The 18,554-nt window shown below is 37.3% G+C and overlaps 1 protein-coding gene and 2 long non-coding RNA genes across 4 annotated transcripts; 1 reads left to right on the forward strand and 2 right to left on the reverse strand.

Annotated features, from left to right (window-relative positions):
* Positions 1 to 1,782: 1,782 nt before the first annotated feature.
* On the reverse strand, positions 1,783 to 7,688 carry LOC141910182 (uncharacterized). The gene is made up of 8 exons (XR_012619855.1): positions 7,422 to 7,688; positions 7,065 to 7,337; positions 6,839 to 6,964; positions 6,596 to 6,748; positions 6,323 to 6,500; positions 6,083 to 6,236; positions 5,799 to 5,977; positions 1,783 to 5,712 (listed from the first exon to the last, which is right to left on the reverse strand). It is a non-coding gene; the product is annotated as an uncharacterized LOC141910182 (long non-coding RNA).
* A 650-nt stretch (positions 7,689 to 8,338) lies between these two features.
* LOC141910184 (uncharacterized) lies at positions 8,339 to 9,254 on the reverse strand. Its single transcript, XR_012619856.1, has 3 exons — positions 9,150 to 9,254; positions 8,912 to 9,066; positions 8,339 to 8,493 (listed from the first exon to the last, which is right to left on the reverse strand). It is a non-coding gene; the product is annotated as an uncharacterized LOC141910184 (long non-coding RNA).
* Positions 9,255 to 15,362: 6,108 nt separating this feature from the next.
* On the forward strand, positions 15,363 to 18,528 carry LOC141909822 (uncharacterized). 2 transcript variants are annotated; one of them, XM_074800460.1, is made up of 3 exons: positions 15,363 to 15,448; positions 16,195 to 16,664; positions 17,099 to 18,528. In XM_074800460.1, exons 2-3 carry the CDS (start codon positions 16,223 to 16,225, stop codon positions 17,599 to 17,601), a joined length of 945 nt encoding a protein of 314 aa, XP_074656561.1. In that variant the 5' UTR covers positions 15,363 to 15,448; positions 16,195 to 16,222; the 3' UTR covers positions 17,602 to 18,528. The 2 variants fall into 2 exon arrangements, with proteins under 2 accessions (XP_074656561.1, XP_074656562.1); XM_074800461.1 differs by lacking the exon at positions 15,363 to 15,448 and adding an exon at positions 15,469 to 15,580.
* The last annotated feature ends 26 nt before the right edge of the window (positions 18,529 to 18,554 follow it).

The raw sequence follows: 18,554 nt of genomic DNA on the forward strand, positions 1-18,554 counted from the left end.
GCTAGAGTGTGGTCGAATGAGAGAGTATAGCATCTCAGGGAATGTCTAGAAGTTCAAATCACACTGCGTAGATTTGTTCACGTCAAAATTTCATATCAAACTCAAACAGTACCATAAGAATGAGCACCTGAATTCTACATCAAGGACAGGGGGCCATTTTATCAGAATCTGGGAAGAAATCCGTTGAGGAAGCGATGGATAAAGGCAAATGCATCTGATTTAAAACAAAACATGTTTTGAACATTAGTTTCCATAATATTGAAAGTATGCCTAGTTACAATATTTCTCATTAAAAAACCAAAACCCACCCTGAAAGATATATTCCAAGGAGGTTGGTTTGCAATTTAGGTGGTAAACTATTGGAGATTTGGCTGTGGAAGGTATGAATCACATTATGTTTCATTCAGTAGCCTATGTCGTAATACATAGCGATTGTGCACTCGGATTTCACGTCACAGTCGAATGATCGTGGGTGGGTATCTCAGGGAATTCACTATACGCCAGATCAATTGAGTCTATTCACGCTCGTAACACAAACTAAGTCCCGTACTAACGTACGGTCAGCCCTATGTTTATGGGCCCTGGTTGTTAACTATTAAGACGATTTTTGATGACTGCGGTCTTTCGTTTTAGGTTGTTTGGTCATTGTTCTGAAGGTTGACCAAATTTCATCTGGGTTTTCATGCAGACTTTTCGAATTTGTCTGCCCAGGCTTTCTTAGCGTTTTGAATACTTAATTGGTGGTTTCCTCAGCAGAAGGCAAGGAGATGGAGTTTCTTTGTTTTTGTGAATTGTGCTATTGATGAATGGATTTACGAGTTTATCATGGACGTTAGAGTCTGATACATTGTCCTTGTTACCGATTCCCTACAACCGTTTTTTGTTTGTAGAACGACGGCTATAGGTACTAGACTATCATGGACGTAAACTAGTTTATACGTCCATATGAGTTTATCAAATGTTCCACTGCCGGGTTGAATACGCGCCTCTGTACCCAGCTCAACGATATCGAATTCCAGAGTCCCACGTCATTGCGGTCCCAGATCCGACGCGAGTGGATTGAGTGCATGATTGAATAATAAAACCCCGGCAATAGACAGATTTTAATTCATAAAAATTCTTATTCAATTGAGTGGAGACATATTAGGCTTTTTAGATTACTTGCAGTGTGCATCCTCTGGAAATTCTGCCAATAACTTCATTGCGCTTACCACTCATAATTTGAAAAAACCCAAATTTCATTCTTTGATTTTGATACTGGATTAAACGGTACATCAGAATGTAAATACAGGAGTCCATATTAAGAATTTCGTTTCTTGTTTTCAGTCTTAAAATGATATTATCTGTTTTTTCCAAAGTATTTTAAAGCCTGTTTGGTCAACGGATGGCTATAGTGACAATCAAAAAAGATTGCTGATTCCACAATACTCTTCGGCAGCTAAACACTTGCTTCTAACCGGTCAACTAAGTGTCTGTGTGTCCGGTTTAAGCTGTATTGCAATTGATATAATCGCATCATCATTTTTTCCGCACATCCTCGTCTCCGGACAATGTTGGTGGAAATATTGGGTTGAAAAAAGAGGTGGATTGCAAAAAAACCACTGACTGGTCAACTAACAAAGTCCAGAATAGCTAATTAACAAATAAAATAAAGAATTTCAAACAATTATATTTATTATCATACAATAATTATACAAAATGCCAGGTATGTGCTCGAGGAATTATAACGTAAGTTCCTCAAACACGTGGACTGTATTTCAAAAACAGTCCAACCATGGACGCATAAACTATAAACTAAATTAATGGTTCAACCATAGACTCTAAAATGGAAATGTCTATGGGCCACAACCATGGGCTCTAAACTGTAAGAGTCCATGGCTCCCCGCACTAAAACCAGAGGTAAACCTGGCCAATTAACCTGGAAAGTGTAAGATTTAATGTTGAATCAATCTGATTTACATTTTTACTCTTAAAAGTTGACCCGGCCAGCCGCCTATCTACCTTATAGGTATTACTTTAAAATCATGATCATAACCATAACAGATTCGGCAGTTATAGAGATTAACTGACTACAAATTTCATTGTTATTTACAAAATGACAGCTGGCTGATCAGGAAAAACAAGGTTTCATTTTTAGCCTTATAATGAGCTATCCAAAAAATTACCGTACTAGCCTTTAACATCACAATTGCTACTTCAAGGTATTTCAAGGTTTTTATTCACCAAAAACATTTTGACTACAACTGTTTCAGAAAATTTGAATCAATAGGATAATAATAATATAACACAAATAATTGTAAACTTTGATTCATAAAACACCGACAATTGGGACCAGTCTGAATGTCTAAGACTATTAATTTGACAATTCAAGGCATAAGTGACATTTCGCTATTTCATGAAATATGAAGCATTTTACCATATCAACTCTTCAAATGACAATGTAGGAGATATTTAGGATACTCTGTTTATGTATCATCAATCATCAAAGAACTACATAACGTATCTCCAACATATAAACATTAAAACTCCATAAATCCACAAATTCGCTCTCTCAAATAATCAATCTCTAATTTCATTTCATTACATCATTCTTAAAAGAAAACCGAAATTTCCCAAACTTTGCTTTGTATTTGAGGAATTGTAAGTTACTCATTAACAAATGAGTGAACTGTATTCGAAAAACAGTTCAACATAAAAGCATTATAACTAATGAAACCTACAGATTCAATCTTGAAAGCTTGAGATTAACTAATCAATCTTCATTTTTTTCATTTCCATTAACATTATTTTACAAACTAGAGTTTTAAGTAAGATAACTAGAGTTTTGCCAAACTTGCCTGAGGTTTTCAAACATTATCAATGTTATTTTCAAACATTGAGTCGTTTAATGCAAAGTATTTTGAAGGTTTTTTTAATTAAGATATATTGAGTATCATCGTATAGATATTTCATCTATCCATATATCTAGGTAAAATACAAATAACTGATCGCTGAGATATCTACAATTAAACTGAATTCGATAACTTTTCGAGATCGGGAATGCATCGTGTGCAGATTTGAATCGGGCCCCATATATTGTAAAACCGACAATAGCTATCAAAACATAGCTAGGACAATTTACTAATCAACACTGTTTATATATCATCATTTATAGTAAATAATGCTCCTCTATATTTAATAGGACCTCAGTTTGATAGTTGCTATAAACCTAACTAAACAGTCGAAAAATGTTAAGATGAATAATGAAGACATATGAGTCGTTTTATTCTCATGACAAAAATTACACCCTGCTAAATGACAGGTATTTACTCGAGGAATTATCATCTAAGTACCTTGTTAACAAATGGACTGTATTTTAATAACAGTTCAACATAAAAACATTTAAACAAGAGACAAAACCTACAAAGTCCCACTTCCGCTGACCCTCGTCTTAAGAACTTAAGATTTTCAAACATTATCAGTTCACTCATTTAATACTACGTTATTTCAGGGAAAACATGACAATAATTTTACTATCGATAACTAATCACGTTTATAGCTGTTTAACATTCTTTCTAAAAAAGAGTAAAATGTAAAATCTCCCAGATATTATCCCTAAAACAATCAACAGTAACAGCAGTGACAGGGTGTGCTATAGGTAAAAGGGCGGGTGATCTTTCATCAGTTATTTGAAGCATTCCATCGAATCAGTTATTTTTTTAGTGTGTTTGATTTAGTTAAGGTTTATGGTTATTTGTTTTGTTTATTACTAACTGTCCGATAGAATGCTTAAGACAACAACAGAAATGATCATAAGAGGTTGGGAAACTCTAGAGAAGGTTGTTCCATGTGAAGAAGAACCTTTAATGATTAGATTAAGTTATTTAAAAAAAATTCCTGATGATGAAGGCCCTATAATTATAGAAGTAAACTAATTGTTTGTTCGTTTTTGTTTATTTTTTATTAGTTATTTGTTTTTTTTTTAATATTTATTTTGTTATGTATTTTTTATTCATTGTTTTTTTATTGATTTATTTCTTTGATTATGTTCTATGTATTTTGTACTATTTTTTATTATCTACATCAACAGGAATTTCTTACCGGTGGAAATATGGGCTCACTTTAAAAAAGTGCTACAAATTCACTGCTGCACCTAAATAATTGTTTATCATTAAACACCCCGATTTGGAGTTAAGCGATCATTGAAAGCCATTCATCCTTATGATATGGATGACGATGAAAGAAGTTAAAACAGCTATAAACGGAATTAAAACGATGAAAATTTATTGCTGGCCATTATCATTTATTCCTTTATATCACATTATTCCTAGCTATACCTCTCTTATACCTCTGTGGATACAATGTACTAAGATACAAGTTTTCATATACCTAGCTATATTCATCCACATGGGAGCTCAATGTGAAAATCAAGATATTCTACCCATTAGTCAAATCGCTTTCATGGGCCTTCGAAAAAATTTTGGTATCAAAAAATACATCAACACTTTGGTATATAAACTTATTATTTGTACACAGAACACTATAGTCAAACATTATAGTCTATGTGATGATATGATGACTACGTGATGAAATTCAAGGGCGTAGCCAGTCTATATTGAAGGCCCACTTTTTGGCCAAGGAATCATTTTCAAAACATCTTTATTCAAAGCCCATAAACTTGCTGGGCGAGTTTAGGAGTCCAAACTAATCAGGTATCAACTTCCTTTATTACGTTTAAAAGTTGCAACCGTTTAACTGACTACCCCTCTCCCTTTTGAACATTTAGGCTATGCAAATCATTTTCACTCTCAGGAAATATAAAATGAATCACTGTTTCTAAGAGACCAAACTATGTCATTATTACAAATCATGCAAAGCTATGTTTAACTAAGTATGAAGATTATCTGAACTATCCTGTTGATATCATATCTCAGTTTAGGTGCATTTCAACGGACCTACATCGAACCGTGACGCTGAATGCGATCAATACCATCAATTAATGGAGTGTAGATTTCAGACTCCAAGAAGGAACTTTCTGTCACATTACAAAGGACATGACTCATCTGTTTACAAATCGAAAACAGTTTGCCTAATCAATATGAAAGAATAAGGATGCCATTTTATTGAAATATTCAAATATGAATAGTTCCTTCTCAGGCCCAGAGCCCTAATTATCTAACTTCAATTTTCATTAATCAACATTAAAACTATTTCTTTATTTCCGTCTCTTCAAATAGACAGTGAATTTTAAGACGCATTTTGAAACCCATGTTACACATCAGACTGGTTTGTTAAAAGGTAATACACAAAATAAATCAATACTTTACATATTCTACTGATGTTGCTGCTCCTGAACAAGTGTTTATAAGATACACATTGTCTCTGCTGCTCCTGAATAAGTGTTTATAAGATACGCATTGTCTTTGCTGCTCCTGAATAACTGTTCACAATATATATACATTGTCTCTGCTGCTCCTGATTAATTGTTTATATATAACACACGCATTGTCTCTGCTCCACCTGTAGAAGAAATCCGTCATTGGGCGATAAACCGCTGCTGGCTGAATTTCTCATCTGGACTTCTAGGCCTATGCAGTTGAAATCAAGTTGGACTCTTCTGTGGTAGTTGATGATTTCAATTCAAGTTGGAATCTTCTGTTGTCTGTTCTAATCAGTAGATTTTAGATGGTTAGTTGACCTTAGTATGGGCTTTTTCTTATAGATGTGATTTAGCTGAAATGCACAAAAGGAGATATCCTGCATTCACACCATATTTCATATAGCATTAATGATAAAAGATTCCATGTGAATAAACTTACCTTTCAAAATTGCTGAGTTTAGTATCGGCTAGGATCGTCTAAGTCGGTTCATGAGTTAAATTCGTTCTGTGGTAGTTGATGATTTCAATTCAAGTTGGAATATTCTGTTGGTTATTCGAATCAGTACATTTTTCACTAGTTAATCTTAGGCTGAGCATTTGCTTATAGATGTAATTTAGCTGAAATGAATAAAAGAATATACCCTGTAATTATACAATATCTTACAATAAACACAATTTTTCATATAGCATAAACCATAATAAATTCCATGTAAATCAACTTACCTTTCAAGATAACTGGGTTTAGTGTCGGCTAGGAGTTCTAAGTTGGTTTGATTAGTAAAATTCAAGGTGCATTCTTCTGTTGTCTGTTCTAATCAGTAGATTCTAGATGGTTAGTTGATCTAAGTATGGGCTTTTTCTTATAAATGTGATTTAGCTGAAATGCACAAAAGGAGATATCCTGTATTCACACAATATTTTACATAGCATTAATGATAATAGATTCCATGTAAATCAACTTACCTTTCAAGATTGCTGAGTATAGTATCGGCTAGGATCGTCTAAGTCGGTTCATGAGTTAAATTTGTTCTGTGGTAGTTGATGATTTCAATTCAAGTTGTATTTTCTGTTGACTATTCGAATCAGTACATTTTTGACTATTTAATCTTGGGATGAGTATTTTCTTATAGATGTAATTTAGCTGAAATGAATAAAAGAAGATATCATGTAATTAGACAATATCTTACAATATACACAATTTTTCAGATAGCGTTAATGATAATCCAATCAATTTACCTTTCAAGATAACTTGGTTTAGTGTCAGCTAGCAGTTCTAAGTTGGTTGATTAGTAAAATTCAAGGTGCATTCTTCTGTGGTCTGTTCTAATCAGTAGATTCTAGATGGTTAGTTGATCTTAGTATGGGCTTTTTCTTATAGATGTGATATAGCTGAAATGCACAAAAGGAGATATCCTGTATTCACACAATATTTCATATAGCATTAATGATAATAGATTGATTCCATGTGAATCAACTTACCTTTCAAGATTGCTGAGTTTAGCTGATGATTTCAATTCAAGTTGGAATATTCTGTTGGCTATTCGAATCACTACATTTTTGACTAGTTAAACTTTGGCTGAGCATTATCTTAAAGATGTAATTTAGCTGAAATGAATAAAAGAAAATATCCTGTAATCATACGATATCTTACAATATACACAATTTTTCATACAGCATTAATCATGATAACTGTAAATCAATTTACCTTTCAAGATAACTGGGTTTAGTGTCGGTTAGGAGTTCTAGGTTAGTTGAGTTCTAAGTTGGTTCTAAGTTCAAGTTGCATTTTTCTGTCGACTGTTTTAATCAGTAGATTCTAGATGGTTAGTTGATCTTAGTATGGGCTTTTTCTTATAGAGGTGATTTGTGATAACTGGGTTTAGTGTCGGCAAGGATTGTCTAAGTCTGTTCTCTAATCGGCAGATTTTAAACGAGTTGTTGACCTCAAGCGCGGCAGTTTCATATAGATATTATTTAGCTGAAACGAGTTAACAAAGATATCCTGTAAATACAAATATTTCATTCAGAATTAATCGTAATAATTTCATGTATGTCAACTTACCTTTAACGATTGCTGGGTTCGGTATTGGCTTGGATACTCGGTGTGTTAGGACATTAGTTTCGAACCCCAACTGCCTAATTATTTGTTGTAGTAGTAGCATAAGTTCATCACTGTTTAAGACTTATGACGGCCGGATATATATCAGATCAGCAATGTGGACCGGTGCATAGATTTTGGTAATTAAATTCCTCTTATGTGCGCTTTTCTCTAATCGGCAGAGATTAAAGGAGTTGTTGATCTCAAGCGCGGCTGGTTCATAGATAGGATAAAGCTGAAAGAGTAAACAATGATATCCTGTAAATACAAATATTTCATTCAGAATTAATCGTAATTAGTGGAAAGCTCGTGGAAACCATGGCTGATTTCTAAACGAAGAACTTCCAACTTATTATTTCGAGGCATGTTAATTGAGTATTTGGGCATTTTAAAGTGGCCTAATTTATGTGGTGTGATCAGCTGTGCCCATGTAGAGATAATACGGGATCTCAGGACTCACTTGACCTTCTTCCCATGGAGGCCCAAGGTTATAGAACTATAGATAGAAACAAATATGTAAAGTACTGATATGATCATTTCATAATGTATGAATTTCGTGACCCGGCAGCTGGGTCACAAAGGCAGCAGTAGCTCGTACTGTATCAACAGTGACAACAGTGGCTGTCTCTAGTCAGTGGCTATGCCAGCTGACCCATGCACCCTCTGTGAACAGTAGGAGACTACAAAAATTTGGAAAGTGGCCCACCACATAAATTCCAAAATAATTTTGAATGGAAACCATGCCCAAGCGATAAAAGACGTCGAGATCTACCGCCGGGCAAATTTTCAGGGCAATACATCCAGTAACGACGGAGCAGTCGGTACAACAATTCGGTATTATTATATAAGATAATTTCATGTATATCAACTTACCTTTTATTATTGCTTTGTTCGCTATCGGCGAGGATCTCCTAAGTTGGTTAGTTGGTGTTGAGATCAATTCAAATTGGCCCCTTCAGTGTGCTGTTCTCTAATCGGCAGATTTTAAACGAGTTGTTGATCTCATGAGCGGCAGTTTCATATAGAAAGGATTTAGCTGAAAATGAGTAAACAAAGATATCCTGTAAATACAGATATTTCATTCAGAATTCAGGCCCCTTCTGTGCGCTGTACTCTAATCGGCAGAGACCTCAAGCGCTCGATTTACTTTGTATGAATTTCCTGACCCAGCAGCCGGGTCACATCGTACTGTATCAACTGTGACAACAGTGGCTGTCTCAAGTCAGTGGCTATGCCAGCAGACCCATGCACCCTCTGTTTACAGTAGGAGAGACTACAAAAATTTTGCAAATGGCGCTGTCCCAGTTGGTCGATTTTGGAAGAGTAGTTGATCTCAAGCTGGGTTTTTTCTTATAGTTGCAATTTAGCTGCTATGATTAAAAGAAGATAGCCTGTAATGATAAATTATTTCATTTAGAATTCATCATTATCATTTCCATAAAATATCAACTTACATTTCAAGTTTGCTGGGTTCCGTATCAGTTAAAATGTTCTAAGTTCATTGATGCATTTGATTTCAGCTTGGATTGTTGTGTGGGCTGTTCTTATCGGTAGATTTATGATTTGTTGTTGATCTCAAGCTGGGCAGTTTGATGAAGATAGGATTCAGCTGAAGAGTAAACAAAGATATCATGTAATCACAAAACATTTCATTGAGAAGGAATCAAAATAATTCCATCCATACTAAGTTACCTTTAATGATTGCTGGATTCGTTATCGGCGTGGATCATCTATGTTGGTTGGTTGATTCTAGTAGGCTGTGCGCTATTCCAGTTGGTCGATTTTGGACGAGTGTTTGATCTCAAGCTGGGTTTTTTCTTATAGTTGAAATTTAGCTGCAATGATTAAAAGAAGATATCCTGTAATGACAAAAAATTTCATTTAGAATTTATCGCAATAATTTCAACTACATTAAGTTACCTTTTATGATTGCCGGGTTCATTATCGGCGAGGGTCTCCTAAGTTGGTAGTCTAATTTTACATATCTTTTGTTGTTTTTTCTAGTCCGAAAGTTTACAATGTTTGAATTTTGTCTAATTTTACATTTCTTTGCTTTTCTTTTCATGTAAATAGTCCGAAAGTTTACAAGGTTAAGATAATTTTGTCTAAGTTTTACTTTTTACTTTTGCTTTTTCCGTAAAGTTTTTTTTGTAAAGTTTTTTCGAAATCGGAAATCGAAGTACAGATATAGTTGCGTGATCGGCGATCGATTTTACATAAATATTCTTTTCTTGAAATCCAAACACATAACGGGAAATTCGGTTCCGGTGCCATCAATTAATCTTCCAACCAGTCTGAACCGGCAAGCCTCTGATTGGGGACTGCCTATTTTAATACATCGAGATTTGGAATATCTATATTACAAGGTTGAAGATCATTTTGTACATTTTATGACTAGTTGATCATATAGTTCAAACCTGCTAGTAATATTGCCCCTATATACATTTCGATTCCCAGCTTAACTATGTTCGTATTATTAAATTAACTTCATCGCCAATTAATAAACTTTAAGAGATATGTATTCTTCCCACAGACATCTGTGCCCAGTCAATGGTATTCTAATCCATTTCAATAATTCTAAATATTGCTGGTAAAATATATACAATGATATACTTATGATTATGATAATATAACTAGCTTAATGAACCCAGAATTCCCCAAAACCTAACTGATTCAACAGATCCCACACACATGTGGCCCAGTTAGATGCAGACAACATTGCAAGATACAGTCTTCTCATCCACTGCGCTATCTTTAATAAACTTAAATTCGTTATATTGAATTAATTCTAACTAATTTTCTGATATCTAAGCGATCCATTCATTAGTAGCCACAATTAATTGTCAGTCGAACAATATTTATATGGAGCCTGAAAACCTACACGAGTAGAATTTCAGATGTGGTGAATTCATCACTATTTGAATTCATCAGAACTTAAGATAAAATCACATTTTTAGTGGTAAATTAGAAATTCCCTTACCCGAATTGCAATATAATCTTTATTTCCCTTTGAGAGTACACTGTGTATAAGGATCAAAAGACCTTGTTATGACCGGACCTCCCTGGTGCGGTGCAAGACATGATGCTGGAATATAGTTTGAAGGAGAGGGGTTAGTAAAAGAGAGCTATTAGCAAGAGGAATAAGACCTAAGTTCAGGATATCCTGTCAGAATAAGGCTCTCAATCTGACATACACAGTGAAATTGAAATATTCCCCCTCCCAAATTCAGGAATGTATTTGTGCGCGTACAGATTTGTTGTATCTCCCTTCGATCGGAAGTAAATCTGCATTAAATGATTTTGGCAATATGTATCAAAACTAATACAGCTGTATGAAGACACAATAGGTTTACTTAGATACAGATAAATAAGTAATGTGCTCAGATACACATGTATCAGCTACATTTTTAATGTCAATGTACTTGAATTAAAAATAATTTCACATCATTGAATTTACCTTAATTGTAGATATCTAAGTAATACCTTAATGAGTAATTCACCTTAGTTATATCCTTACTCATCCTTTAAGTTTTTTGTCCCGCGTGTTGACTAGGTAATGATGTTGTTGGAACGTCCAATGGTGCCATCGGACTGAGTCTCAGAGTCGGATTATGGATGTTGGTATCACCAGACTTCCCACCATCGGAGTTTGACTTCTGGCTAGCGAAATGACAAGATGAAGAGAGCACATTATATATTAAGTCGAAATGTTTGTCAGACAGAGCCTGACCACTGTGGTTTGAGAAAGCTTTAATTATCTCATAACCATCCCTATCATTAATAGTATTAACTATTTTTGTGCCACAGATTTATGCCAGCTCCGTTCGTGTCTGGGTTAGGTACATATACAGCCAAACCATGTACCTCTTCCCCACACGATAAGTGTTTTTTGAGAACACCTGTATTTTGGAATTAGTAAAAATCAACCCCTGATATACCACTATTGCCCCAAGTTTGCTTAAAATGAGCTGAAATTAAATAGTACATAATCATTAATTAACAAGACAAAATTTGCAACTATATCTAACTTTGATAGTGGATGATGAAAAAGATGAAAGGCCAGGATGAGGGGTCTGAATCAGAAATCGAAGATACAGAGTTTACGATGTATTTGAAGTACACAAAAGATGCTCGAGATTACAGAGTTCACGAATACAAAATAGACGATATCATCCGCTGCGACGAGAAAAATTGGGGAAGATTTTGATGGAAGGGGAAAGAACCTTAGATGAAAAATAAAATTTACACAGTTTCACGGCTTAAATCGAAGTACAACCATATAGACGCTGGTAATACATAGTTTTAACGGCTTTACATCATATTTGATCTAACCCAAGAGAAAGAAGTCAGCACAGAACTTCTGGCTGATAACAGCAAAGTCCGGTTCTCAGGGTTCCAACTGGCAGCGGCAGAGTCGGAGTTCTCTAACGTGGCCTCGTCCCAGCTAGTGGCGGGGTGCTGATGACACTGGTGTTACTACGGAGGACCCGCAATCAGAGTAAGACGGGAAGCGACAAGCAACTTCGGCTTCGGGGGATATCCGATCTTCAAGCATCAACACCAAAAGACAACCGGCACCCAGATGAGAGAGAGAAAAACTGGGTGAACGGGGAGCCCATCAGCAAGATGCCAATGGGTAGCCTTAGGCGAAGAAACCAGCCGATTCAGACCAGAATGGACCTAACTGGGGACCCAATTGAGAATTGAGCACACCACCTAAGACAACCGACACCCAGAAGACAGAGGAAAAACTGGGTGAACGGGGAGCCCATCAGCAAGATGCCAATGGGTAGCCTTAGGCAATGAACCAGCAGATTCACACTAGAATGGACCAAACTGGGGACCTAAAGATCCAACAGCCCCCTCAGTCGAAGATTGCTACCGCCCCCATTTTATTCTGATCGCAGGTCCCCCGTAGAAACATCCGCATCACCAGCACTCCGCCACTAGCTGGTGCGAGGCCACGTTAGAGAACTCCGACTCTGCCGCTGCCAGTTGAAACCCTGAGATTGAGAGGGCGGGGGCGAATGAAATGAAAGAAAAAAAAATGAAAAAACAAAAATAATATAGAAAAATAATGAAAAAAATGAGATATAAAATATACCACACATTCATACGACACATATAAACTCCATTCACTCCTCTTGCACACACCGCGCACACAACTCCATCCACCGCGCACACAACTCCATCCACCGCACACATAACTCCATCCACCGCCACCGGCGCCACGCCACCACTCCGAAAAACACCGCGCCACAAGATCGCCAGGAAACACAGCAAAAGCTGAAGAGCTCGAGAGAACGCCATCTGATCGTGTCAAAGACTAGTACTCGATTGAACGATTGTGGAGAAATTCCGCACTCTACAGTATCAAATGCAAACATAAATGTAGAAAATTTATTGAACGGAACTGATTTTCAGTCCACGTCAGTTGAAAACCCGTTTTGATCGATGTTTTAATGTTTATTTTAAATACAAATTAGATTTAAGACCTAACTAATATCTAATTGTGAGGGTAGGATGAAAGGATCGCGGATAAATTTCCTGCTCGCATGCCACAGCTCTGTCAAATCTCAATCGTCTAGTGCTGCCCCTTAATACTGTGGCGAATACATAAACTAATCGACTAATCGATTAATCTACCCGTATTTGTACATGAGGCCTACCGTTTTCTTGCTTTACGTCGTTCGTGTCTTGTGGTTTCCCAAGACCATAAATCATATTGGATCCATTTTCAGGGGTAGAGCTAGATAATTAAATGGTAATTGTCCGAACAGTAGATTGTTCTATTTTTTCTCCACGTCAAAGTTAATAGTTTAAAAATTCAAAATACAAATTATGTTCAAATTCAGATTTCACTAACAACAACTCGTTGGCCCACTGAAAGATAGCAGCGAAACAATCTTCGGGTAATAAATGTTAGAAAGAATTAGGTTATCCTCTCAGGGCCTGGTTTATTGCGTTACCGTAGCGTATGGAAAAAGTAAAGCAAAGGAGGTAGGCCTGACCATGTAGGCTTACATTATCCAACTACAAAAGCCTTGACGCAACATAAACAAAATCGAAAAGGAAAATATCAAAAATGCAGGATATCACATGCTTGAAGTAGCTTGGGCTTGAAGCTAATTTCACCACGAGGGCATATCTAGGCAAACATATCCGAATTTCAATTGCTAGACTTGCTAGAGTGTGGTCGAATGAGAGAGTAAAGCATCTCAGGGAATGTCTAGAAGTTCAAATCACACTGCGTAGATTTGTTCACGTCAAATTTCATATCAAACTCAAACAGTACCATAAAAATGAGCACCTGAATTCTACATCAAGGACAGGGGGCCATTTTATCGGAATCTGGGAAGAAATCCGTTGAGGCAGCGATGGATAAAGGCAAATGCATCTGATTTAAAACAAAACATGTTTTGAACATTAGTTTCCATAATATTGAAAGTATGCCTAGTTACAATATTTCTCATTAAAAAACCAAAACCCACCCTGAAAGATATATTCCAAGGAGGTTGGTTTGCAATTTAGGTGGTAAACTATTGGAGATTTGGCTGTGGAAGGTATGAATCACATTATGTTTCATTCAGTAGCCTATGTCGTAATACATAGCGATTGTGCGCTCGGATTTCACGTCACAGTCGAATGATCGTGGGTGAGTATCTTAGGGAATTCACTATACGCCAGTTCAATTGAGTCTATTCACGCTCGTAACACAAACTAAGTACCGTACTAACGTACGGTCAGCCCTATGTTTATGGGCCCTGGTTGTTAATTATTAAGACGATTTTTGATGACTGCGGTCTTTCGTTTTAGGTTGTTTGGTCATTGTTCTGAAGGTTGACCAAATTTCATCTGGGTTTTCATGCAGACTTTTCGAATTTGTCTACCCAGGCTTTCTTAGCGTTTTGAATACTTAATTGGTGGTTTCCTCAGCAGAAGGCAAGGAGATTGTCGATGGAGTTTCTTTGTTTTTGTGAATTGTGCTATTGATGAATGGATTTACGAGTTTATCATGGACGTTAGAGTCTGATACATTGTCCTTGTTACCGATTCCCTACAACCGTTGTTTGTTTGTAGAACGACGGCTAGGTACTAGACTATCATGGACGTAAACTAGTTTATACGTCCATATGAGTTTATCAAATGTTCCACTGCCGGGTTGAATACGCGCCTCTGTACCCAGCTCAACGATATCGAATTCCAGAGTCCCACGTCATTGCGGTCCCAGATCCTACGCGAGTCGTGGATTGAGTGCATGATCGAATAATAAAACCCCGGCAATAGACAGATTTTAATTAATAAAAATTCTTATTCAATTGAGTGGAGACATATTAGGCTTTTTAGATTACTTGCAACGTGCATCCTCTGGAAATTCTGCCAATAATTTCATTGCGCTTACCACTCATAATTTGAAAAAACCCAAATTTCTTTAATTTTGATACTGGATTAAACGGTACATCATCATGTAAATCCAGGAGTCCAATTAAGAATTTCGTTTCTTGTTTTCAGTCTTAAAATGATAGTATCTGTTTTTTTCCAAAGTATTTTAATGAATGGCGTTAACATGTAAATGTTTGTTTATGGACAAGATTGATAAGGGAAAAAAATTTATTTGAGCCTGCTTTCTTTTCGAAGACAGTATAGGTACTCAAGCAAGCAAGCAATAGCAAACAAGAATCATTTGGCAACTGGCAATGTCGTCTCAGGGCTTCCATAGTTTAGTACCGGTCCATCTTCACCCGTCAAAAGATTCGAACCCACTACGCTAAAGCTGTTCGCTGGTGGAAGCGAGTTCGGTAGTGATACCGGACCACTGGCAAGCGAGGATGGTTTCAAACAGAAAATGAGTGGCGCTAGCCGACGCGCCGGGGATTCGGGATAAACAATCATAGCTCATAGCTACACAATGTCTAACCTAGATCATGAAGAAACCGTTAACCATTAGTACTGTAAAAAATCGTTTTTTATTGCCGCTTAAAACGTGTGGTGTAAGTAATGCAAAATATACGGGGCATATAAAGGAGCTAAATAGGCCTACTTGATTTGAAACAACACTGTTGTTAACAGAGACCAGACAGAGTCGTCAGAGGTAGTTAGTTACCTAATCGTAGACGTTGGTGGTAAGCTTTTAATAATCAATCGCAATCGGATGGGCTTATACTGTTATACCAAACTTTTGGTTTGTGAAAATATCCAATCGTCAAACTAAACCACAGTTAGGTTACTGACTAAGGTTATCCGGTTATTGAACATTTGAACAGAAGAGAATGGTTGCCTCTTCTCTTGCTCTTTCTTCAGTTTCACACTTTTTTGATTTGAGCATCCATCAATCATCATTTCATGTTATAATTTAAAGGTGGTCTGACGATACCCTGAACGCATTTGAAGGGGTGGACAAATAAATTTTGAAGTTTTTTTCCCAATTTTTGGCCTAATTTACCTCAGAGACTGCCCTAGTCTAGTAGGCCTACCTAGTCGTCATTCTACAAACAATGGTTGTAGGGAACCGGTGACAACAACGACTGGTATTCAGACTACCCTATGCTATGTCACGATGAGCCGAGTGATCGAGCGAACTACACCGGCTAGAAAAGATTTTCAACAATATCAATATTATAGTTTAGTTGGAGTTGGGTTGTCAGGGTTGGGGCAAGGAATTCATAATACCTAAAATTTAGTTACGACTGCATGAAATTCAGGAATAATAGAAATGCATCTGATTAATCTGTTTTAGGAGAAACTTATCTATCGATCGAACAGTCATGTCGCAAGAGGAACTTTTCTCCGATTTGCCGATCGTCTGGTTGGAATTGAATTTCGACTTGGACGAGACTCCGCCTTGGCTGGCCTCGGCGTCCGGCGAAACCGAGAATAAGATCTCCATCGACGAAGTTCTGTCGGAAATCGTGAACTTCTCACGACAATACGCGACGGCGTCCGCGACGAACGACGCGCGAAACAAAATATTAAAAGCTATGAAAGATGAATTTATTTATCGTATGGCCGTTGAAGAGGATGTCGGATTGCAGGATGCGGCGCAGAGTCGCGAGATTATCAACTCGAACGACGCGTTGCATGCGCGGAAATCGAGGCGTCCGCGTGAACAAGAGACTGTAAATATGTATCAGGCACTCGAGCACTTCACTGATAAATTCACAGAAATGGAAAGCACCGGTCTGCTCGACGAGGAATATGTGCTCGAAGGTATTTACGATATGCTACTCTCTCCATTTGGCTGCCTGTCCATCAGAAGTTGAAGTTTTACCCATTAGCACTCGGGTATTTCAATGTTTAATGTCTATAGCGCCCCAAGCCGAAAACTCAAGGAATTTGGCAGATTTTTTTTGGAAAACTCTATGAAGCACCGCCACCCCCACCTACTGCCAGGTTTACACAAGGTAAATCACTATACAAATGCATAGTAAAACACCCCCCATATATCGCCATCCCCGCCTACCACCAGGCTTTCTCAATGTACATCTCTATACAAATACATTATAAAATACCCCTCTATACCGCCATACCCTCTATACCGCCAAAATCGTTCTGCACCGATGTAGGCGGTATTTCGGTTGACTGTATTTGGTAATTTGCGTTGTAAAATTAATTATCACATGTATTATTAATATATTTTTAAGGTCATCAGATCCTGATGCGTGACACGTCTCATCCAAATGGTGGGAAATTCTCACAGTTCAAACGAACGACTTACTACGACGGCGAGGTACACGAATACCCCGACCCCAAAACTATCGCCCCGGCACACGCCGCGATCATCGACCAGGCCAACGAACTAATGACTCACATCAGCGCCACCTACGACCGTTATTCGCCCGATCGCGTTTTATCGACGGTGAAACTGGCGTCGTGGTTGTTGTTTAATTACGTCAGTTTACACCCGTTCGGCGACGGTAACGGTCGCATGTGTCGTCTGCTGTGTAGTTACGTGTTGAGCACGTTGGCGCCGTTCCCGACGCCGATTTATAACATCCACGCCGCGAGTCGTAAAAGCGATTACATCGATTCGATCGTGGCAACGCGTAAGAGCGAGTCCCGACGACCGGTGCTGCTCGCAACGATGCTCCTCGAATGTTTCTGGAAATCGTGGCGCCACCTGCACCAGAAATTAACGGAAATTTAGATCACAAGTCATCATTCGAACCTGATGGGACTGCTGGACTCATCGACGGCATGACACCATGCCACACTAGACCGGTTGTGCAGGTTTACCGCATGAAAACTTGCGGCACCAATCAGATAGCTCGTTGTATAATCGCTGAGGCAAATTTCACGTGGAAAACCCGAGTTAAAATGAAGCGAGTTTTCCGATTGGCTAATAATGACATCATCTAAGCTGCGCACTCGGTCTAGTGTGGCAGGGTTTCGTACCGTGGCGAGTCTCAACGCTGGTCTCAGTATTCAAACAGTCTATCATTTAACCGTTTATTCTGACAGTTTTAAAGTGAAATTTTGTCCAAACTTCATCATTAGAGAAATGCAATTTTTTTCTTTTGTTTCGTTTCTCTACTAATGTGAAGGTTCTGCGCGGAGACCCAGTTGTTCTTTGCTTTGCTTTATTAATGTTTTCTTCTATTGTTTTATATAGCTTACTTTACATCGTTTTCATCAGCAATAACTCATCAAATGAGAACACACATCGACTCCGATGTTTGTTGATATATCTTTCATAAATCATTGCACTATGTATGAAATACATCATATCTGTTAAACTGGGTCACGGAATTTTATATCCAAATATACTGTCAACCCAGGATATACCCCACCTCACCTAATGCCATAAAATGGACTGTCTCCGATCTAGGCACAATAATTTGATTAACTCAACATGATGCGTTCACACACGTAGATGGTGGTATATCCTGGGTTTGATTGTTATACAATCCAAGCTACAAACATTCACTGTTTTATTATACATGTATTTACATGTGATGTATTTTCGTTTATATTATTATAATAATATTTGTAATATACGCAATAATGATTTATACATATATATATTATACAAATGTAATTTTACGATAAACAGAACAAAATAAAGATAAAAACATCGAGATAAAAAGATTTCAATTTTCG

Source organism: Tubulanus polymorphus, chromosome 8 (assembly GCF_964204645.1).
Source record: "Tubulanus polymorphus chromosome 8, tnTubPoly1.2, whole genome shotgun sequence".
NCBI lineage: Eukaryota > Metazoa > Nemertea > Palaeonemertea > Tubulaniformes > Tubulanidae > Tubulanus > Tubulanus polymorphus.